Source organism: Eulemur rufifrons, chromosome 2, assembly GCF_041146395.1.
Source record: "Eulemur rufifrons isolate Redbay chromosome 2, OSU_ERuf_1, whole genome shotgun sequence".
Taxonomy (NCBI): domain Eukaryota; kingdom Metazoa; phylum Chordata; class Mammalia; order Primates; family Lemuridae; genus Eulemur; species Eulemur rufifrons.
In genome coordinates, this window is record NC_090984.1 from 95022570 (window position 1) to 95047364 (window position 24795).

A 24795-nucleotide genomic window follows, 5' to 3' on the forward strand; every position below is an offset into this window, starting at 1 on the left:
TTCAGGACTAAATTGTTCAGGAAGGGGGGAAGAAGAAGAATATTCTTTTGCTGCCCCTGCTCTTTATCTTCTTTCCCACCATCCTGACCCTGACCCTTCTTACCCTGGCCACTCTCACACCCATTCCCCAGGCAGGATAGGACACTGGGCAACAGCATGAGCTCCTCTACTCAGACTGGGAGGGTCTGAAGCTTGGCTTGGGACCTTACAGACTGTATGATATTGATTAAGTTACTTTCCCTCCCTCGGCCTCAGTTGCAGGGGCTATAAAATGAGTAGCTTAATAGTGGTACTTCATAGCGTTATCAGAATTGACTGAGATAGTGCATGTCAAGCCGTTATTGCCTGCCACAAAATGAGCACAAAATAAATTTTGATTATTATTTTCCATCCTCTCTGTTGTAGGTGGTGGTTGTTTTATCTCTCTTTTTTTTCTGAATACTCTTTTTGACTCATTCTTTTTTACATTTTAGCTTTATGGACTATATTTCACTTTCTTTACCCTCTTGCCATTCTTGACTCATTTTACCTTTCCTATGTACACATGTAAGATTTCTAAAGGGAAGCACTGAGTTCCCACCAGCAGAAAGTCTGTGCTCAGAGTTGAGATTCCACAGCTTGCTGTGCCCAGAGCAATGTGCTTGTATCAGGCAGTAGTGGTCTCTGCATCCCACGGCCCTGGCTGCAACAGCAACGAGACATGCTCACTACTTACCCTTGGCTTGGGCTAGGGAAAAAAGGAGTCTCTGAGGAAGAACTGAGATGGAAATACAAACACACACACACACACACACACACACATGATCTACTGCTTGCCAGTTAAGTATCCTTCCTTTAACTGCTATAGAGTTTGTGAAGAGGGGAGGGAAATCTTTTTTTTCCCAATTATTTTTATTGTGGTAAAATATAACATAAAATTTACCATCTTAACCATTTTTAAGCATATGGCTCAGTAGTATTAAATACATTCATAATGTTGTTGCAACTATCACCACCACCCATCTCCCTAACTCTTTTTATCTTGTAAAGCTGAAACTGTATTCCCATTAAACAGTAACCCCCCAATTGCCCCTCCTCTCAGCCCCTGGCAGATACCATTCTACTTTGTGTCTCTTTGAACTTGACTATTCTAGGTACCTCATATAAATGGAATCATAAGTATTTGTCATTTTATGACTGGCTTATTTCACTTAGCAGAATGTCCTCAAGTTTTATCCATGTTGTAGTATACGTCAGAATTTCCTTCCTTTTTAAGGCTGAATATTCCCTTGTATGTATATACCACATTTTGTCTATCCATTCATCTGTTGAGGAACACTTAGGTTGCTTCCACATTTCAGCTATTGTGAATATTGTTGCTATGAACATGAATGTACATGTTCAAGACCCCTACTTTCGATTCTTTTGGTATATAACCATAAGTGAAATTGCTGGATCATATGGTAATTCTATGTTTAATTTTTTGAGGAAACACCATACTGTTTTCCATAGCACTGTACCATTTTATATTCCCACCAACAGTGCACAAGGGTGCAAATTTTTCCACATCCTCACCAACACCTGTTATTTTCTGTTTTGATAGTAGCCATTCTATTGAGTGTGAGGTGGTATCTTATTGTAGTTTTGATTTGCATTTTCCTAATGTTTAGTGATGTAGAGCATCCTTTCATATGCCTGTTGGCCATTTGTATAACACCTTTGGAAAAATATCTGTTCAAGTGGGAAGGGTGATCTTTTGAATCTATGAAGAGAACTACATTCTGGGGCCTTGTTCCCTTCTTGCATTTTCATTTCTGATAGATGAAAGGTGTAATCCAATGACGTAGAGTCATTGTTGTCTATTGAAACAGTTTCCACAGAAAGCCAGAATGAGAGAGCAAGGGATAAACTATTACTATCATTGATTACATACCTCCCAACCAAGAGCTAAGATTCTCTTATGGGTGAATAGCCTCGAAGAAGTATTCTCAGTGTAGTATAGTTTTGATATCCTACTTACAAAAAAAGATTTGAGAACCCTGCATGATGGAAACGGTAGTGGTACCATTGATTAAGAAGATAGAAAATAATGGTTTGTGGCTGGGTGTGGTGTTTCATGCCTGTAATTCCAGTGTTCTGGGAGGCTAAGGTGGGAGCACTGCTTGAGGCCAGGAGTTCAAGACCAGCCTGAGCAACATAGTGAGACTCCATCTCTACAAAAAATAGAAAAATTAGCTGGGTGTGGTGGTGTGCACCTGTACTCCCAGCTGCTCAGGAGGCTGAGGCAGGAGGATTGCTTGAGCCCAGAAGTTTGAGGTTGCTGTGAGCTAGGCTGACACCACTGCACTTTAGCCAAGGCAACAGAGCGAGACCCTGTCTCAATAAAAAAAAGAAAAGAAAAGAAAAGAATGGTTTGTGGAAGGCATATATTGAGAGACCTCCTAGAGAGGCCTTTCCTAACACCCTAATGAGTGTTGCTAGCCCCACACTCCAGTCACTTTTTATTACATGTATCTGTTTTAGAGTCTTTATAGTCCCTATCATCAACTTTCTTTTTCCTTGGCTTGCTTACTAGCCTGTCTCCACATAGAGTATAGGCTGCATGGGTGCAAGGATCTTATTAATCTCATTTAGACATAGCTACAAGTGATTGCCACAGTGCCAAGCCTATCACAAATACTGATAAAATGTGCTGAATTAGTGAATAAATAAAGCAACTTAATTATGACATTATATTCTCTCTGTATCCATTAATTGTATTTCCATTGCCTCAATTTCCTGATGTTTGTACATAAGCACAATGAAGAAGAACAAGAAGCCCACCTCAACGATCGACGTGCAGAATGACCTCTGTGTCCCGCATGCCCATGGGCCAGGACATCTTCAAAATATGCTAGATGGAGGAGAGTATGCTCTTTCTGTATCTCCTCCCATGTTGGAGAGCAATTTTATCCAGGTAAATAATACTTGAGAACTGAATTAAGTTCCAATAACATCAGTAATTAGTTTTCTTAAAGACAACTGAAAAGGTTGGGAGAATTGTTTTAAGTGTGCCAAGGAAATGTGTGATCCCATTAAAGTTCCAGTTTTGGAACTTTAAACAACCTGAAATAGTTATACAACATTAAAGGACATTTATTTCAAATGTTTCCAACAAACTCTTACAAAGGAATTCTGTCTTAATTCTACCATATTTATCATTCTATCATAAACTTCCCAAAATTATATGAAGTGATTTTTAAAATATCCTGCCATAGGAAAGCATAAGAAAACTTTCTTAGACTTAGAAGACATGTTAAAGAACAACATCTGTGACACAACTAGAAATTAAAATGAATCTTAGCTCTTAGTTTTGAAGGTAAAATATAATTGTCAGATAGTGTCAGGGAGAAGATCTTCCTTCTCAGAAGAACATACCTATATTATGAATGAAACTGCATTTCAATATATTTGCGAGCAATGCTAACTTTCCTCTAAACATTCAACATTAAAAAATTCAGACAAAGAAATGGGAAATGCATTCAATGGTATGGGCCATACCTATAAACTTCAGAGAAATGCCACAACAAAATCTAACACTGGACACTGAGCTACTGCCTCTAACCCTGAAACATTCAAGCAGCCACTTAGCTGATTCCACAGAGGGCTGACAGGGAGGACAACAGGCACTTCTTCAAAAGGTAAGGAAACTTCATCTTCCATAAACATGTTCAGTACCAGAGCGCTAGCATGACTGCCCCACCTCCAGTATACCATAAGAAGGAGGTGAAGCCGCCAGAAACATCCATTGTTTTAGTGATGGCCCCAGAATGTATGTGACAAGTCATGATTTGAGGTACTTTGCCTTCTATATACTTCCTTCCTGATAATAATCTTTTATTTTATTTTTTTACCTTTCTTCCTGTGCCCTTTCCAAATTATGTTTTGCACACTCTAATGAAATTACATAGTACTTTCCCTACACTGGGGGAGATAGTTAGCAGGCCATGGATCAGACATGGCCCCCTATCATAATTTATAAGTCATACCCTTCAAGCTGCACAACCCCACTGGGTTATTATGTCTTTGGTAGCAAGTTACCAAGATTTCTGACTCAATAGGTTTAAAAGAAAAATAAAAAACAATGATCTCAAATAGAGTGACAGAGCCCCAGGGCAGACAAGTAGAGGATCCAGTTTTTCTCTTTTTGCTCTGTTGCCCTCAAGCTAGCTTCCCTCTGGAGACATCACCCCAACAGGACAGTAACAGATGGCAGCAACAGAAAAGATTCATCTCATCCTGATGACTCTTTGTGAGGGCTAGGAAACCTTTCCCAGAGCCACTAGGAGGCCCCCACTTGTGTCTCACTGGCTCACATGCCCCTGCTGAAATCAGTCACTGGAAAGGGGTGTGGGACCACCATGACCTGCCTAGGTTAATCAGTATTGAACTCCTGAGTGGGGTCATCATCCCTGAGGCATGATACTGGATAAAACCAAGATCCTGTTAATCAGGAAGAAGAGGTGTACAGCTTTGGGTGTGTAAACAATAGTGTGGGCTACAACCTCTTTCTGAATATATTTGCTTTCAAGTGTTTTATTTTTTAATTGAACCAGTTTTTATACAGTTGGAAAAATACAGTGTAGCCCCTCTCTGGCTTCCTTCGCATCCCTGTCTGCCCATTCTCTAGTCTCTTCTTCTACTAACTGGTAGAGATTTGGCCAAGATTCTTGTACTTTTGGGTTTTTACACATGCTATTCCTCGGCCTGGAAACCTTTCCCCTCCACCCAGCTAGTTTACCCCCTACACTGTTCGGGTCTCAGCTAACGGTCCCTTCCTCACGACCCCATATCCAAGGGTGTGCTGGAGCTGGCCTATTAGTAAGTGTCCAGGAAATTTGCAAGTCAACTGTTAAACACAGCCATTATTAAAAATTAAATTATATAAACTTACATTTAGATTATATCTAAAACAAGGGCAATAAATATTCAAAACTCATCATTGCTATTCCTTTACTATATTTTACCATTATCTATGCTCCTGAGGTTATACACACAAGAGTTTGACAAAGGCTTGTGAAATTTATCAATTCGTTCTTGGAATTTAAACTAAGGAGTATTGTATACTATTTGTAAGTTGTGTGCTACTCATCTTTTATATCATTAACATTTTAAATAAACTTATATGTAAATGTGTGTACCTTCCAAGAGCTAGCTGTTAAATGTTTACCAGCACAACATTGCCTATATTCCCATTCTAACCTAAGTCAAGTCCCCTGTCACGTGTTCCAATAACATCCTAACCTCTACTTGGTAAAACATCTTATAGTAATAATTAATTACATACTTAGATTGTTTAATGTTTGCCTTCCCTGGTAGATCCCACAGGGCAGGGACTATGTCTGTGTGTTCCCTGTAGCAACTTTAAGAACTAACATGAACCAGTGAAGGAACAAATACACTATGGTTCATTTCTCCTTTATTTCCTATCCTCCCTTACACTGCTCATGTAAGCAAGGTTGTCAGAGCCAAGCATTTTATCAGATAACTCCTCTTCCTGTTCTCTGCACTCAGGTCAACAGGAGAGGTGAATCCATTTACCTTCATAACCGAGCCAACTGGGTGACTGTAGGCATCTGTTCTTCCAATTCCACCCACAAAACACCCAATGTGATGCTGCTGGCACATCTGACACCCACTGTCCCAAAAGATACAGAACCCCTGTTTAAAAGTCTCCTGACATCTCCTTGTACAGAGAAACTGGTGCTCACCAGGTGAGTTACAAAGAGAAGAGATTAAGAAAAGTATGCTTTACCCATGTGGAGCTGAAAATGGAAACACTGGTGACAACTCCCCGCAGCAAATGACAAAGTGTAGTGTCCTTAAAGTTGGACTAAACCATTTATGACAAAGGTGATCAAACAAGTGATCAATTTTTTTAAAAGTAAACCTAAGTAACAGGAACTGAAGACTCATAATAAAATGTCTCTCTCGAACATGCGTCCTCTTCCCCTAACATCCTGAGTTCCAACAGAATTAGCTCTGGTCTTCTCTCAGCCACTAACTTATTCTATGATCTTGAGCAAATCATGCAATTTTAAGTCTCAGCTTTGTAGGATTAATTAAAAATGGACAATTTCTCAAGGCAAATAGTTGGCATTCTGGGGTTTTTTTAGTATATCAGAGTCTTAGACATATAATTAAGATGAGATGGCCCTCAGGTGCCCCTCCCCAGACCTATCTGGGAGACAAGCCTATTGTCCTGAGTCTCACTCTTTAAACTGCTATAAAATACAAAAATAAAGGCCTTTTTATAGATCTCCAATCAAGTCTCCAGATGATGTCACATTTGTGTTTGTTTGCAGGTTTCTCCCTCTGCAGTTTGTGACTCTTTCCGTGCATGACGCTGAGAATATGCGCCTTAAAGTAAAGCTTGTGAGTGGCCGAGCCTACTACTTACAGCTCTGCGCCCCTGCATATAAACAGGACACGGTATTTTCTCAATGGGTGAACCTCATCTCCCTCTTAAATCAGGAGAAAGCCAAAGTTTCCAAAGTGTCAGAGGTCTCGAGCATCTCAGAAATCACAAATAGCACAGAAATCACAGGCTCCATAGACATCATGGATATTACAGCATTCACAGCTGTACAGACCCCATACACGCATGCATGTACAGACACTGTACATGTCCTGGAGAGCATAGATTTTTCAGAATACACAGACATTACCGACATCACAGATGTCACGGATATTCCGGAAAATGAGATCACAGAGGTCCCAGATGTAAGAATTGTCACAGAAATCACAGATGTAACGGAAGTCACAGACAACTCTGATGCCACAACTTTCTCAGAGGTTACAGTGGTATTTGAAAATGCTGACATAATAAAGGCCAAGCAAGAGGAAAAGGTATGTGACACATAAGACTTTCAAGTTTTAATAATCCAGAACTAGAGTGGTAACCCAGATCACAATTCTCAGTCAGCTGACATTGATTATCAAAATGCTATGGAACCTGCTCTGAGTAATCTAATTTTAATAATGAGATCCAATCCGTGAATCCTGGTAAAAAGGAGTTGTAAGATGTCTCCTGAAATCAGCAGTGACTGTCCTTACTATCAGTCTTCTAATTATCATTAGAAGATTGGCTTGAGGATATTAATACAATGTAAGGGTTATTTTAATGTTTAAATATATATAAAAGTACCCAGAACCTTAAAGGATGGGATGTAATTTCAATAAGTAAAGGTTAGGGTAGAAATAGGAAAATAAAAAAGAAGTGAGTGGCTTAAGAAGAGGCCAGAAAGTGGAAAACCACAGAGCCATGCCCAAGAATGTTTAGTTCAGTTGGGGTGGGGCATAATATATGTGGAGAATATTAGAATATAGGATTGGAAAGTTGTTTGCAAACCTTGAATGCCAAATTAAGAAGTGTAGACTTCACTCTCTTGGTAAACCTTAGCAACCAAAGGCTTCTGTAAGGGAATGAAGGAGCTGTGTTTTTGAACGCTCAATCTGATGGCAGGGTGGATTGTAGGTAAAGAGATCGGTTTGAGGACTACAGCTGGAAAACTTCCACTGGGTCCATGATAGAGAAATGGCAAAGGGCAAGGATAGACATTACACAGGAGAAACTGCTTATAAATATAGGAGAAAAAGTTTAACCTTGCTAATAATCAAAGAAATGAGAACTTGGAAAAAAATTTAACCCATGTAACTATCAATTAGAGTAATAAAAACTGTCAGTAAAGGTGTCGTCAACTAGGAATTCATAGAAATTTGTGGTAGGGATACGAATTGGTACAATCTTTCTTGAAATTACTAGGAATCAAGGACCTTAAAAATGTTTTATACCCTTTGACTCAGTGATTCCACTTCTAGGAATCTTTGCTAAGGAATTAATCACAAATAGGAAGGATGGTTTAGCTACAAAGATGTTATCCATACCATATTTATGCCATGTTTCTAATAATGAAATAATAAAAACATGGAAGAAACCTAAACATCCACCACAGAGAAATGGCTAGACAAATTTAAATTCATGAAGGGCAGGTGTCATATTTGTCTTGTTCAGGAGCTACCATAGTATCTTGCAAGTTCATAGGCACTCAGCAAATATTTATTAAATGAATTACTACTCTACAACTATTAAAATTGTTGAAGAACATTTCTTAGCTTATAAAATGTTCACAATAGAAGATTGAGTGAAAAATGAAAAGTATGATCTCTATTATACAAAAATACATTTATGTACACTAAGAGAAAAATTCATATTGTGAATCAGCAGTTTATCTCTAGATTGTAGGATTATAGACAATTTATGTCTTATTTATACTTTTCTAAATTCTCTGCTTCCTACAACAAAGATAACTAATTTTTAATTAGGAAAACTCTGAGTAGTTTTACATAATTCTTAATGACAGGAGAAAAAAATCTTATAATAAAATGCTAAGTGAAAAAGGTAGGAGACAGAACTTCAATATGATCTCAAAGCAGACATGTACAAAATAAATAGACAAAAAGGTCAGAATGAAATGTGCCATAGGAGTAGTTGTTTCTGGGCAGTGGCATCATGTATGCAATAATTTTCAACCTTTCACTTTATTCCTTTTAGGATCTTCCAAATGTTCTAAAATAAATATGTATGACTTTTATTGTTAGAAAAAAATGAAGTTTTGTCTTTAAGGAAGAAGATTATTGCATTATTTTCAAGGAAATGTAAGAGAGATAACAGACTAGGTAGAGGCAGCGGGAAGATTAAGGTGCAGATGTGAAGGGTATTAGAGAGAGACGCTATCGAGTTTGCTGACAGATTGCTCTGAGGCCAGAGTGAGAGATTCTGAGGTGGTCAGAGAGTGACTAGGAGAGGTGGTACATTAAACAGGAAATTAGGAGAAGATTTTAGATTATTAAGCTGTAGGTACAGGTTCTAAGTCCTTTGAAAATGAACTCTTTTGTACTAGTATGAACCCCCAACCCCTATCACCTATTAGATGCTCTTAATTAAGAGCCACCTCAGATTGGGGAGTAGGTGGCAAGGCATTTCTGGAAAACTTTGCCTTGACAGTTCACAGAGAAGTATTGTAATTACGTGCTAATTGTCTTGTGTGAGGTGACACTGCTGCACATGTGTTGTGTCAGGCTGCAGTGGAGCAGGCCCGGGCTCCCACGCTCCTGCCTCCAACACCTCCCTGGGCTCTTCCCAGTCTCTGTGCAGCACCAAGCCTCACTCCCTCGTGACTGTGCCTGTGCTTGCGTGGGTACTCAGTAAATATGTATGAAACAATTACTGTATTAGATGCTGCTCCATACGCAATCTATTTCTGCATGATGCTCTTCTATTACCTGATTTGGTGCTGCTTATTTTTTCAAAGGAAAAAATAAACAATATTCTGAAGCCTGGATGTCTACGAACTACAAAAAGTAAGAATGAGTTCAAAGAATCCTCAAAACATGTCACCATCTCAGACATAACACTGACTTGGGAAGGTAAAAAATGTTTTCAAACTACCTTGACTCCAGTAGAAAGCGAAGCAAATATATGCAAAGAGATGGGTGATAAAACCTCTGAAGAAAAGACTGATTTTCAAAACCCGGCTGTAAAGGCCATAGAATCCAGGTATGTGAGACAGGAAAATGCCAAGGGCATTCTAAGACATGAAGTAAAGTAAAGAGGGGTATGCTTTAAAGTTAAATGGCTGTAACTCGGGCATTTGCCGCTGAAGATTCTCAGACAGATACAGTGTAACTGAATGATAATATAGTCAACTCTTAATGATCCACATTTGGTTCCACCCTGGCTAATTTTTATTTTCATGCCAGCTTCTCACACCACTCAGTTGGTATTCTGGGCTGTTTGCCTGCTGTCAATTGTGTGTGCTTCAGAACATATAATAGAACCACAGTGTTTACATTTTGGAGTTGGAGCATTGATTTCTATAGTGATCTGAGGTACTTTTTATCTTTTCTGTATTTTCCTCCTCTCTATGTCCTCTATATATCCCTTATACATCTCCACATTTTCAAGCAATAACTTAATCTGAAGAAATGATTTTCATAATTTCAATAGCTTTATTGCAAGCTTGATTGCAAGTGAGTATTGCAGGGTTACAAAGATAAAAGTTAATCTGATCATTCTGGGGTAACACCTAAAAAGAAACCAGATTCAAATGCTTATATTAGTAAGAATGAAAATGAGGAATATAATGAATTATTTCTGTATTTTTTAATATAAAGAAGGAATAGGGGAAAACAGGAAAAATTAACCCCAAAAAAGAAATTAACTTGAAATTTTTTAATAATTTGAAGTGATTAAAAAAAGCTTGCTTGATTCTGCAAAAAGAACAACAAAACTGGCAAACCTTTGGGACAGCTATTTTTTTTAAACGGTACAATTGAAAACTTAAAAGGCATTACCACATCTAATGGGAAGACTAGAAAAATGTTACTGATAAAGGTTATATATAGCTTTGCTTTAATAACTTAGAAACCCTAAATTAAGTAAAAGACTTTAACAAAAATGCAAAGAGGCAAAACCTGCACATTCAGAAATTGAAAAAATGTAACAAAGAGCTCTCATTTTTAAAAAAGTACATATTTCTGACTTTTACTGGATAGTTTTTCAGGTACTTTAAAAATTGTTTCTATATGTTTTCTTTTAAATATCAACATATACAAAAAATATTGTGTTTTGTTTTCCTAATTTCATGAAGCAAATAATTTGTCTGGATTGTAAAGCCAGACAAAGATAATACAAGAAAGAAAATTCTAAGTTAATCCTACTAGTGATAATAAACACTAAATTCTTGGAGTCATAGTAGAGAAAATATAGCAAGCTTAGTATAAAATTAAGGAAACAATATCAGTCATTACATAAATATGGAAGAGCAGAAAAACCATGATACTTTAAACATATTGGATAAATTTTGATATCTTTAATCACAGAAAAGATCCACATAATAAAGAGTTTTCCTTTAGCACAATAAAGAATATCTACTCTAAACCAGAGCCAACATTATTTTTAATGAAGACATTCTAGAAGTTTTCTACTTAAAACTTAGGGTTAAGAATGTTCCCATTAACATTTCTATGTAATATAATTTTAAGAGGTTCTAGCAATTATAATAAGATAAAGAAATACCAAGAAAAAGTATAATGGACTTTTAAGAAGTCACTCTTTGCAAATGGCAATGCATATTTGGAAAATTTGAGACTCTACAAAATAATAATTTATAAACAAGTTTAGGAATGTTACATATTGTAAGATAAACTCATGAAAAACAACTTTGTTTAATTAACAAACCAAAAGTATATTGAAAAAAAAGAATGTATTTTTCAATAGTAACAACAACAAAAATCAAATATTTAGTGAGTGTGATAAGGGACCTCTTTAAATGGAATTACAAAACTTTAGTGACAGAAATAAAGGACAACTTGAATAAGGAAAAAAAAAGGCTCTCCTGGGTCAGTAGATTTAAGACAGCAAAAATGACATGACCTCCTAAATTGATTTAATACATTACCAATTAATAATAGGATATCTCATAAATAAAACTTTAAATAAAAAATTATGTGGAGAAGATAGGGGTAAGAATCTCAAGAAAACTACTGGGATGGAAAATGTCTATAGGGGACTTGGTCCTATAAAATCTTAAGCCATGTTATAATTAAATGGCCATCAGAACTACCAATGTGAAATTTAGAATATAGAAATAAAGCTACAAAAATAGATTCAAACTGATATGAGCTCAAAAGAAGCAGGGAAAAAGCTAAATTCTAGAAAATGGTCAAAGATGTTTATATATCACAAAAATATTTCAAATGGGAAAAGAGTAAATTATTTTAAAACTAATTAAAATAAGCTAGAAGGAAATGGTATGGTAATATTGTCTCAGTTACAGAGGAAAGATCATTTCTTGTCCACTGAAGCAACAAAAGTAATTTTCAATGGCAAAGTTTGATTCACTGACTCAATATTTACTGAGCACCTCCTATGCACTAGGCACTGGGGACACAGCAGTGAAAATAATCAAATCCCTATCTCATAAAGTGTTTATTCTAGTGGGGGAGATAGCTAATGAACAAATAAAACAAATTATGCCAGCTGGAATGTACTGTGATGAAAATTCAAAACAAAAGTAGAAAATAGAGAGTGATTTGAGGAGAGCAGAGGGATATTTTATACAGGTGGGCTCTCCAAGAAAGGAACATTTGAGCAGAAACCTGAGGAAGTATGCAGCTCTGGGGGAATCCAGTTCCAAGTTGATTGATTGCATAACAATTACAAATATCTGCCAAATGAATCATTTTAAATAAATAAACACATACACAAGTGTATAACAACAGACTAGGAAGGAAAGAATAATAGATAACCTTTATATATATGTAGCAGATAGAAATTTGTAAAGGATCCAATTAACAAATGGTTTAAGGACGTAAATAGAAAATTTACTCCAGAAGACAAATACTTGAAGAAGGATCAACCTCACTAATAATTAAAGAAATGCAAGTTAAGCAATTACCAGTTGGCTTTTCACTGGGTGTCAGTAACACTCATGGTGTCACTGTAAAGGGTTGGCAATTCACTGCACAAATAATGATACTCCTTGATTTATAGGAACACATGTCAAAGAAATAATTCAAGGGAAAAATAACTCATCTGAACATAATGTTTCATAGTTAAGATGTATAAGTAATTCAAATGACCACTGGTGGGAGAATGGCTAAACCAGGAAACAGTTTAATTTAGTGAAACAGCAGATCCTCATTAGGAAAAGCAATAGGCAGAATTTCAATGAAAAGGGCTACATGACTAATAAGGAATTATAAACTAGAAAAATAAAATTTCAAAAAATATAAATACAATTATTTTTTACTTCTACAGTCTGGGAAGAAACCACAGTTTGGGCATAGTTGATGATTAAAGGAATTGATAACTGTTGTAGATACGTATGTCTGTGTTAAACTTTTATTATACAATTGATTACATATATAATTTAAAAACTAAACTGATGTTAGGATACATTAATTAGGAGACAGTTTAACACAGCAGCTAGAGAATGAACTTTCTAGTCATATTCCTGGGTTGGAATCCTGGCTTCTCTCTCTTACCAGCTCTATGATGTTGGGCAAGTTATTTAACCTCTTCTACTGTTTTCTCATTTGTAAAGTGGGAATAAGTACCTACCACGTGCAGCTGTTGTAGGGATTAAATAGGTGATATTAAAAAGCTCACAATGCAAGGCACGTGGTATTAATAATTGTTTTTTTAAAAAAGAATATACAGATAAAACAGGGAGGGAGGAAGGAAAGGAGAAAGGAAGTGAGAAAGGGAGGCAAGAAAGAAGGTAGGGAAGGAGGAAGGTAGGTTCAGATTCTAGATTAAATGGAACAAAAAAATCTAATGTAGATTTGACTCAGACTGAATATAGTACAAAGATGGTTTATACTGCAGGGCCATGCAGGACTTCTGAAGTAATCTTTCCACTATATTATCCAATAAACTGAACCGAGAGAAGAGCTAGGAAAAAAAAAAAGCACAAAACTGACTAGAAATTTTTAATGTAGTAAAAAAAAAATTTGAGATGATAGGAGAATGTTAATAGGTGATAATGACAATATTCCAATGTATGAGGAAGTCCACAGAAGGCTAAATTTAAAAAGTGGATTTAAAAGTAAAAATTATTTTAACACAAAGGAAAAATTATTATAAAGTAATACAGCAATCAACTAATCAATTAAAAAATAAAAAGAAATACATGTCATTGATTAGATATTGACAAACAACAGAACCAGTTTCTATAGGTTAATAGAGTCTGTCCCTGGACATTTCTCAAAAATGAACATTAAACTATTTGTCCCAGATAAATGTTAGAGATTCTCTGGCCAGATATACCCCTTCATATTTATTATGTAACCTTAATCACTGGGAAGACCTACTGCTAAAATGAATAATAGAATGAATGCTAACGTCAAATATAAGTGTGCTCTGGGGAATTCCTTAAAAAATATGGTGAAATGGTAACAGTAAACATACCTGGTATGTTGCAGGATTCCCAGAAGCAAAGCGACAAAAGTATATAATGGGCTTGGAACATATTGGGTGCTCAGTAAATGATCATTATGGTCACTAATAATTCATTTACAATAGTGTAGATTAAAGAAAGTTGACTATTCTGTCAAAAAATGTGTCTTACTCAAAAATATCTTAATCAACTGAGGATTAATTATTCAAAGCAGGCTTTTTTAAAAATCTTCTTTCCTAGGAAAGTATAGGCCAAGGAAAGCAAATGAAGATGGGTGATCCTTAGGAGAGCCACAAACCTTGAAATCAGAGTAATGTTTGCTTTAGTTCCTGAGCATTGCATTTCTCACAGTTCCAGAGCCTCTAGATCCAACTGCCAAGACATTCAACGTGTTGGATCTTGATTGATCAAAAGTAAACATCTTTTGATATTTAAGGTTCCTAACCCAGTGGTTCTCAAAGAGTGGCTACTGGATGAGCAGCAGCTGCAGCATCACCTGGGAACTTGTTAGAGATGTAAATTCTTAGGCCCCTTCCCATGTTACTGAATCATAAACTCCAGGGATGAGACATAGAATTCTGTTCTAATAGACCTCCAAGTGATTCCAGTGCACACTCAAGTTTGAGAACCATTGCCTTATGACAAGCCAGTCTCACATAGAAAGGGGTTTAGCAAGGATTGACTCCTCTCTCACGAGGGCTTCTCCTGAGGCCCCAGAGTCAAAATAGGGATTCTCCTTCATAGCCATAGCAAGAACTATCTGCTCAAACTCCAGAGCTCCTTCTTCCAGGAATCTTTCCTATATGGCAAGGAGCTCAGAAGAGAACAAAAATATGCCTCAATGTGGGGATTGCTGTTATCACCCACACAAATTTTCCTGCTTCCTACTGAGGGCACAGAAGTCACTGAAATAAATAAATTTCCCCCCAGAACACTGATCTATTATTTCTTGATGGTAACCACTGAATTATTTCAGTGGAACTAAACAATGACCAGAAGAGTTACTGGAAGTCTTATGTGTTAGAGGAGAAAGGAAAAATATTTTAAAAAATAAAAAAATAGGAGAGAGAGAGAGAGTAAGGAAGGGAGAGAGAAACAGAAACCATGCGTCAGAAATGCAGAAGGGAGAAAGGAATATAAGATGCAGAGGGATAGATGCAGGTGCCGCTCAGTGGGAAATGTACTTTTTGCTACTATACACAAGCATGGCTTTAAAAGAAAAGCCTAAGATATCTAAACAAACAAACAAACAAACTAGATAAAATGAATCATCTAATTTAGCAATTTGTCCTAAATAGTAATCGATTAGGTCTGGTCACCCTGATGTCCTCCTTATATTTTATTTCATTCTTGGGTCTCAAATCCATTGCCCCCATCCCTGTCTAACACTTCAGAAACACATCATAAATCAAAATCTTACAAGGTTAACTACTTAAATCATTTTAGCTTCTTCTTTTCTTGTCCAAAGGGAATGCCCTGAACCATTAGATTAGCTTTTAATGTCTTTTAAAAAAACTTATGAAAGATAATTAATAAACTTAATTTTTAGGCAGGGCTGTGGGGGGGTTAGAAAAAAAATTTTTTTAAAAAACTTTATTTTTTAGCACAGTTTTTCAGATTTATAGAATAATTGGGGAAATAGTACATAGAGTTCCATATAAGCATCCCACCCCCCCCCGACAGAATCCCCTGTTAATGTTGTACATGTGGTACATTTATTATAATCAATGAACCAATACTGACACATTATTATTAACTAAATCCATAATTTACATTAAGTCCATAGTTTACATTATTATTAAGTCCATATTCTCTGGGTTGTACAGTTCTATTGAGTTTTGACAAATGCACAATAACATGTATCCACCATTACATTTTCATACAGAATAGTTTCATTGCCCTAAAAATTCCCTCAGCCTTAGACTAGCTCTTAACTGCTTTTTAAAACATTAAAAATTATAAAAATGAATGAAATCATGTCTTTTTCTGCAACATGCATGTAACTGGAGGCCATTATCTTAAGTGAAACAAGTGGGCACTAAATAATACGTGCACATGGAAGCAGAGTGTGGAATGATGGACAATGGAGACTCAGAGGGGTGGGGGGTGGGGGAGGTAGATAATGGGCTATTGCTTGGTGAATATGATGTATGTTGCTCCAGTGATGGAAGCACTGAAGGCCTTGACTTCAACACAAAGCAATCAATGTAGCAAAATTGCACTTGCACCCCATGAATATATACAAATAAAAAATAAGTGGAGGGAAAATATTTAAAATGATAGAACTAACTTAAATTGTTAGGATGAAAAAGGTTTTGCCGGTGCTAAATTTTGTTAGTCTCACTATTTTTGCTATTAGAAATGATGAGAAAATGAATCCCTAAATAAATAGCAAAAATCATAGGATTTTAAAGATATAAAAGATCTTGAAAATTAGCAAATCTCAAATTCTTCAAGGCCTTGCCCCTCCCATCCCTCAGCTTCCTGTGCTATTTGTCTGCTGACTCTACTGGAAAGGAATAAATAGGTGAAGAAAAACAAAACAAACAAATTTCTGTTATAAGTAATCCTCCTAGGCCCAATTTAATTGAGCATGGCTTTCTTTTTATTGTCTATTTGCATCAGCAAATTACTAGCTAGTGTCTAATTTGAGAATGTTAGTTATGAAAGAAAGATGTAATATTCTAAGAACAAAATGCAATTCACTGATGCTTTATTCCAGGGACATTATAGGATTTAGGATTGTGAGGTTGATAAATAAGTTCTATATATTATTTTTCTTCTCCAAGACTATGAATTTCAGTGACATTTTATAGCTATGTACTTTAGAACACTGGGAAAAAAAGAAACAATGACCTTGTTGAATATTCTGCCCTCAGATTCACTAATCTTCAAAATGTAAATTGAGCACTTTAAATCTAGATGAGTGAAAGACTATGGAGACTTAAACATTTCTATACTGTCACTATAGGTCCTTTAGAAATGAAGGATTTACTTTATAAAGCATTTATATTCCTTCTCATACCTTGGCAAGAGTGCTACCATGACTCTTCCCTTTGTCTTAAAGAGGTTAATGGCAGGCTTCATTTTAATTTGCACCTATTTTTTAACACACATGATATTTCTCAGCCTCTTGAAAACTTTTATCATTAAGCTCAACCTTCATTTAAATCACCATATCTATTAGGTAAAGTTTATATGAATATTTATTTGCAGCCGGGCGTGGTGGCTCACGCCTGTAATCCTAGCACTCTGGGAGGCCGAGGCGGGTGGATTGCTCAAGGTCAGAAGTTCGAGACCAGCCTGACCAACAGCGAGACCCCGTCTCTACTAAAAATAGAAAGAAATTATCTGGCCAACTAAAATATATATAGAAAAAATTAGCCGGGCATGGTGGCACATGCCTGTAGTCCCAGCTACCCGGGAGGCTGAGGCAGTAGGATCGCTTAAGCCCAGGAGTTTGAGGTTGCTGTGAGCTAGGCTGACGCCACGGCACTCACTGTAGCCCGGGCAACAAAGCGAGACTCTGTCTCAAAAAAAAAAAAAAAGAATATTTATTTGCAAACTCTTCAGAAAATTACTATTTTAACATTTATCTCCTGAAACATCCATTGTAGAACTTGCACTGGGTATATTTGCTATATTCCTTAAAATGGATCATAAGTATGTCTTTGCACATTTATCTTGGAAGGTAATATCTAAGGGCATAATTATTCTTCCCAAACTCTTTGTTTTACTCAAATAGCAATATTTTCAAAATATTTATTGAAAGCGTGTCCAAGAAATGAAGATCTGGTGAAAATTAAGAGAGTTTATGTTGTAGCATGCCAATGAAGTTAGAAAATATTTCATCATTGTTATTAATTTTTAAAAATCAGGAGTACAGAAAATAAGCTACTTTATCCAAAGACATTTCTGAAAATGAAATAGTCTAAAAAACTGCTAGCCTCCTGTTTTGCCCAACAAATCATACAAAATCTTAATAAATGTAAACAAGGTATGTTATTTGCCTGCAAGATTCCCAAGCACTGTCACCCCCAATAAGGCCATTAGAGATAGTGGTGAAGAAGCTAGCAGAGCTTGGTAACTTCTCCTAACCCATTCATTCTGGAATTTATCCCCAGTTCTCTGTGAGACCCTATATTTCCAACACAATTGATCCTATTTACTTAAGCCCCTGAGCAGCAGCAGTTAACTTCTCTCAGTCTTGGCCCCAGAGGAAGGGTAGGGAGGCAGCAGGGTTGGGGATGTCATTGAGTGACTGGTGATAAATATAATATATAAAAATAGATTATATATTATTATATACAATTCACTTTTATGACTTTTACAGATTGACTAGCCTGTATGTTACAGACATTACATAATTTTACTCTCAAGTGTATTATAATCAATAATAGCCTAGGCTTTGCTAAGCATGTTTCATTACTACTGACAAAGCATTTAGAGAATGACCAGTTATCTCATACCTAGTAAATCTTTTCTAAATATTTGCGGTTACACTGGCAAATTTTTGAAATGTGCTATTTATTTTTACAGGAGCATGAGAATTGATTCAGACACTTCAGGTATGGAACAAATTCCACTACATGCTTTATTGTGATCCCTGGTATCCAGTAGTTATCTCTGGTTCATGGAAGATTAGAATAGTTAAGAGCAAAGGAATTCAGCTAGACTTTTTATGCATTCCCTTTCCTCACTTTGCTCCATTCTGAGAGCCCTACACTGGAGAAACTCTTCCTCGAAGCCTATCCTCAAGACTATCTTTTAAGTGGAAGGCATTACAGTACTGCACTACTTCACTTTTCTTTTTCTCCATTAGTAAGGTTTGGTTTCCCAGTTCCCTGAATCTAACTCACAGTGCATGAACCACTCCCAGGCTAGTTCTGCAGGCAGAATCCAAACTACAGCCTAAATAGGACCTCCTATCCTTGCTGATACGTAAGGGGAATGGTTCACAACTAAATTTTTAGTAAATCTAAAATCATCCAGCTCCTCTTTTCTTTCTGTTTACTTCTTTAGCCTTTGCCTTACTGTCAGATGATACTATTTAATGAGTTTGGAGGGAGAGGACAGTTTTTTCTTTACATATTCCTATGTCTAAGAATCTTTAACTTATATTAGTAACAACAAACTTTTGCTGTGGGGGTTTTCTTATAGGAACCTGTGAGATCTCCCTTTGCTGATTGCTGACCCACCTCCAAATGACTTTCTAACCTGGGATATGGAATAGGCCTCAGCTTCAGTCATGCATATAAAAGAGTATTATGGAAGGAACATAGAGGAACATTTAACTTGGCTTAAGTGGAGACAAAAAAAAATACTACTACTTCAAAAAGCAAGAATGCTTGAAGGCATTTTTGGGTCACATTTACAAAAGTCAATCCTATTTAAAAAAAAAAAAAATTATTAGAGGATCGGTTTTCACACAAATGAGATTTGTCTTTGGGCCTTCCCATTGGGCTTTGGTGTCCAAAAGTACAAGAAGAATTTCACTGTAATGTGGTTTCAATTTACAGTATTGAACCTGAGAACATTGTAGGGAAATGCACAATATTGTAGTATATAAGAAAAATGCAAAATCTCCTTTGCAGTTTATAGAATTTTAGTCTATCAATTTCTACACCAAATTGTATTTCATAAAGAAATCAAACTAAATTTGTAGAAATTTCAGAGATGTTCGGTACAGGCAAATATTTTCCTCTTATTCACTGAAAGCAAGATAAATCTACTGGCAGCCTTATTACTAATATTGTATATAATTAGTACATTCTGGGGCATTCAATTTTTTAGCCACAGAAGTTTGAAATTAATGTAGGGAATTCATACTGTTATCTTCATTACATATGTGACTAATTCTTTTACCTGTTTTCCGGTACAGACTCAATTTTGTTCAATAGAACAAGCATTTGATTCCATTCTATCATATATAAAGCATGGTGATAGGTTCTGGGAGAGATAAAAAATAGTAGGACATGTTACTTGGCCTTGAGACATAAGCACAAATAATATAAACCAGACTGTCATATGTACTTTAAGAGAAAAGTACAGAATCATTTTTAGCTGAAGAGAGGAAATTATGAAAGACTCTAGGAAAGAGGCAATCTTTGAGTTGGGAAAGAGGAAACAAGGATATCCTGGATATAGGGAATAGTGTGAACAAAATCAAACAAAAGGAAAAGTGCTGGGCATGTTCAATTTAGGAGTAGTGAGAGATGTAGCTGGAAAGCAGGGCAGGAGCCAGATTATGGAAATCTTAGATCTTGCTAAGAAGTTTGGATACAATGGTTAGATAGCAACAGAGGAGCCATTGAAAGACAGGGAAATGACAAAATTACTGTTTGTTTTAGCATGATTACTCTGACTGCAATCTCCAAGAGAAGCTGGAGGAGGCTCGAAGTAGGGAGACCTGTTAGGAAGGTATTCTAATAGTCCAGGTAAAGAGTGCCCAAGTCTTGAACCATGCAAGAAGCAGTCTGAATGGAAATAAGAACATGAATATATAGTCAACAAGAATTATTGACTGTGAGGACCAGAGGGAAAAAATGGGATAACAGTTTGGGAGACAACATGATTAGGAGGTAGTCCATGAAACAAGCTGGGAAAAGGAGTTAGAAAAAATAGGAAGGAAAAGATGAAGAAATCTAGTATTACACACTGAAGTTAAAATTCAATGCCCTAAGTTTGAGTTCTAACTGTACTTCTTCTATTACATGGCCATTAATCTCTCTGGGCCTCAGTTTCCTCAACTATAAAATGTGTGTGCATATGGCTGGGGTGGGGGGTTGAAGAGGGCATGATTAGCTGTCTCAAGACTTTTTTGGCAGTTATGATTCCATAAGCTGATATGTTTGTGGTACTGAAGGCCCATCTTTGTAAATCTAGCAGGCAGCTTGAAATGGGGTTCTGGAAATGAGGAGCTAAACACAGATACAGCAAATGAGTAGCAAAATTCCACTCTGAGCTTGTTAAATCACAAGGATGGTACAACATACAAAATGGGCATGTAGTTTTCCACAAAGTATTAATTATTTTCCGTGTTTGTTTTCTTTCATATACTTTCTCATTTCCTTCCACTTTCTCTCCCATGTCTTCCCATTTTTTTCCTTAGGCTTATATAGTTTTGCAGTTTTCCCTCTGATTAGTATTTCTTTCCCCCTTTTCACTCTCCTCTAAATCACTTTTCTTTCTTTGATATACTCTTAACACTTAACACTCTTTACCCCAAGAAAAGCAGACTAGTCGAGTCTTAATCCCTCGTTCCATTAAGTTTAGTGTGAATGTAGACTAAAAACGAGTCTGTAATTCTAATTTCTATTCTAGGAAGAAGTCAGAATAATAACTGTTCCCCACTGTAGTAAAACAAATACCTAGTACTATTAAGCTTGTCTGGTTCACATTCACCCAGCTCCTGGGCAAATGCTAGTTGGAGACTATGATCTCTAATTCATCTCTCAAACTTCTTAGTACTTTGAGAGAATTATACTTTTTCTCCTTTTTACATAGGGTTTTGGGTAAGATAGCACTTCAGATGTGCTGTTTTTATGACAAGGTTATGCATGAGGCAAGGCTCAGGCTAAACTTGTCTCTCTGGACCTGAGTCCATCTCTCTCTTTTCTTCACTTTTAATTTCTCACCATTCTAGGCTTTATTCTCCTTAACTTTTCTGATTTCTTTACAGTGAGCCCAAATGATAGGCTTATCTATGATCCTATGATATTTTTCCAAGATGGAAAGAAATGAGACAAAGGATAGAGATTTGAGAAAAGAAGAGCAAGGAAAGTAGTATGAAATATTGGGAGTTTTCTTGCCACTCCCACCCATCTTCCTTTTCCACTTTCCTCTTAAATATCACAAATCAAATTCCTTGGAATCCTAAGCAGCCAGGTTCATTCCCTGTTTATGAAACCCAGGCTAAAACAAAAGGGGAGGGAGGCCTCTAAAAGGGAACCTGTTTGTGAAATTAAACAATGAGTTCTATTGGAAAGAATAAAGACATTTTTGATGAGGTGGTTAGAATATAATTTGAATTTAAGACCCAAATTAAGTTCTCTTTCCTTCTGTGCCTTTTTTCTTTCCTGCTTTTGGTTTTTTTTTTCTTTCTTTCTTTCTTTCTCACTTCCTCTCTCTCTAATGAACTCTTTTCTACTTTCCCCCACTCTTTTCTTTCTTCTCTCTGGCTCTCTCCCCTCATATCAAATCTTCCTCTAATTTCCTCAAAGTTGTACCTCATCTGTCTCCCCCTTTCTCAGGGGAACGGATGGGAGGAGAGGAAAGTAAAACAGAAACAGATAAAGTCGATGGAAAAACATGTTAAGACAACCTAAAGGTAACTTTTAAAAATTATGGGTCTCTATAGATATAAATGATAGCTAAGATGCTTTCACAAAAAATTGTTAATAAATTGAATTTTTTAACATTGGCTCTTGTCATTTCTATTATATTAAATAGTAAGAACAGAAGTGGAATGTAATGTTGAGGGGTTTGTTGTGGTTTCTGCTCTAGAATCAATCATGGGTCAAAAGGTAACATCAGCACAGGGAGAAGAGGGCACTTTGGGTGAGGCACTAGAAAAGAATCACGTGCTGCTGCTACTCCAGTGATTCCTCTCATTCTCATTCCTACACTGCTTTGCTCCCTTATCATGATCTTTGCCAACCTGCTTTCTTAGATTAGCCAACAGAGCCAACACCTCTTTTATTTCAAAATAATACAAATATTTATAGAGCACCTACAGGACTGTCGTATACAGTTGTATAGCTTGTACACTGCACGGTGTTGGGTGCATCATTCACACTGCAGTTTATGTACAGTCATAACCTGCACAGCTATATGTGGTGACTCTGGCCTACTGTATCCTACATTTCTTTGAAACACCAGATTTACAGTGAATTGCTAAAGAATAAAACTTTTTTCAGCCATGGTAAAAACAGCCAGGCGCACAGAAAGAGTAGAAGCAATGCAACTTTAGGGCCATTGTGTCTTCCGTTGCCTCCTCTGTCATAGCTAATGGTGTGTGTGTGTGTGTGTGTGTGTGTGTGTGTATGTTTATGTGTTTAAGGGCTCAGTTCACAGAACTGAAGGAAAGATTGGTGAACCAGAGGTGGCCTTGTCAGGAACCTCTTGCCTATCTTGTCAGCGGTTTGCTGATGGAATTGAAGTGCCTACTCTTCTGTCCACCCTTCTGTCACTGTGCCACCAAAGCCAGCTTAGCACTTAAGCACTTAGTTTATTAACAGGCCCCACCACGATATACACAGTAGGTGAGAGGCAATGCACTAGAGGAGAACAATGTGGCCAAAAACCAACCAATGTCCACACACAGTAATCCCCTGGTCTCCACATACATTCCTTGTTCTGTACCTGTTCTTTTGTCATTTCTTTTCCCCCTTAAGGATGTTCTTAATATTCCCTTTAACTTGTTCTATGGTGGTGGGGGACAGTGATGGAGTGGCACAAAGGGTGGCATGTGCTGGCTCTTGTATCCACCTAAGGAGATTCCCAAGCCCTGCCATCTCTCAATGTAGTATAAAATTTGGAGCAGGAAATTCCTTTAAAGATAACCCAATATTTTACAATGATTTCATCCTTTGATATATTCTACAGCAGCAAAATTTCAAATATTGGCGTCTCATTAAGAGATATCTGCAAATGCAAAGAATGGCAAAAAAAAAGATACATATACCATAAATTTTGACTTCTAAAATTGAAAAAGTAGCTCCCAAATATTTACATTGTGAATTGCTGATATATGGGAAAATGTAGATTTTTTTTAATGGTGAGAAAATTTGTTTCTAATAAAGACTTTATATTAATATTATTACAAATGAAATAATTTGAAAGTTATTTGGGCCCTTATTTACAATGAGCAAATTATGGTTTATGTAAATCTCATGACCGAATCTTGGGACTCAGTTCAGCACAGATTAAGAACTTGCAAATAATTCAATAACATGCATATAAATGTTAAAGAATAAAAGCCCATAATCTTAATCTTAACATCTTGAATGATTAAGTTCTTATACTTGGGTAGAAATAGCTTTTAAAAACAAAAATTTTAAGAAGTTCAGAAGTTCTTTTAATATTGCTTCAACCTCTAAATTTAAAAAATGAGAACTTATCTGTCCAAAGAATCTTTATTTTTACATTAAGAAGAAAAGTTACATCGTAAATGTAATTTTGCTTATTTCAATTATTTATTTTACTGGTATTTAGTTTTTTTAGTCTTATACCTAACAGTAATAACTTTGAAAATATTCTGTATTTCAAATTTTTGAATTAAAAAAACTGACTTCATCCTTTTTTTTCTTAGTCAGATAAATACAAGCTGCTAAACTAAAAAACAAGCCCACCTCAGAAAAAGACTATCAATGCAAGAAGAAAACAAAGCAATGTCTTCCATGTGGCAGAAATAAAGACTACTACTAATTAAGAATTCAAATCCATGTGAACCTGATTTCTTAAGTCTTAATGATTTTAATTGTGGATATCTATTTTAAAGGAAGCTACATAATTATGCAAAACTGTAAGATTTTCAACTCATAAACTCAGTTTTTTACCTACAGGGTTTCTTTTCTTTGGCTTTGTTGAAAAAAATTGGTATTCTCTTGGTTTTACTTTTCTCACTTGGCGATTGGCCCAATTCTGCATTGCTTCTAACACTAGACGCTATGGGGTGGTTGGTTCAAGCTGGGAAACCATGTTCATTCCATCTTTGTGTTCTGAGTACCTGGTGCTGAGAGTATTTACTGAATCAATGAGCATCATTTTCAAACAGGTTAAAAAAAAATTCATGTACTTTTAAAAATAAAAA

The 24795-nt window shown here is 36.3% G+C and overlaps 1 protein-coding gene across 1 annotated transcript; it reads left to right on the top strand.

Moving 5' to 3' along the window:
- Nucleotides 1-2779: 2779 nt before the first annotated feature.
- Nucleotides 2780-22299, top strand: GARIN2 (golgi associated RAB2 interactor family member 2). Its single transcript, XM_069492876.1, has 7 exons — nucleotides 2780-2935; nucleotides 5533-5732; nucleotides 6324-6867; nucleotides 9333-9381; nucleotides 9448-9577; nucleotides 18522-18548; nucleotides 22161-22299. Exons 1-7 carry the CDS (start codon nucleotides 2780-2782, stop codon nucleotides 22297-22299), a joined length of 1245 nt encoding a protein of 414 aa, XP_069348977.1.
- The last annotated feature ends 2496 nt before the right edge of the window (nucleotides 22300-24795 follow it).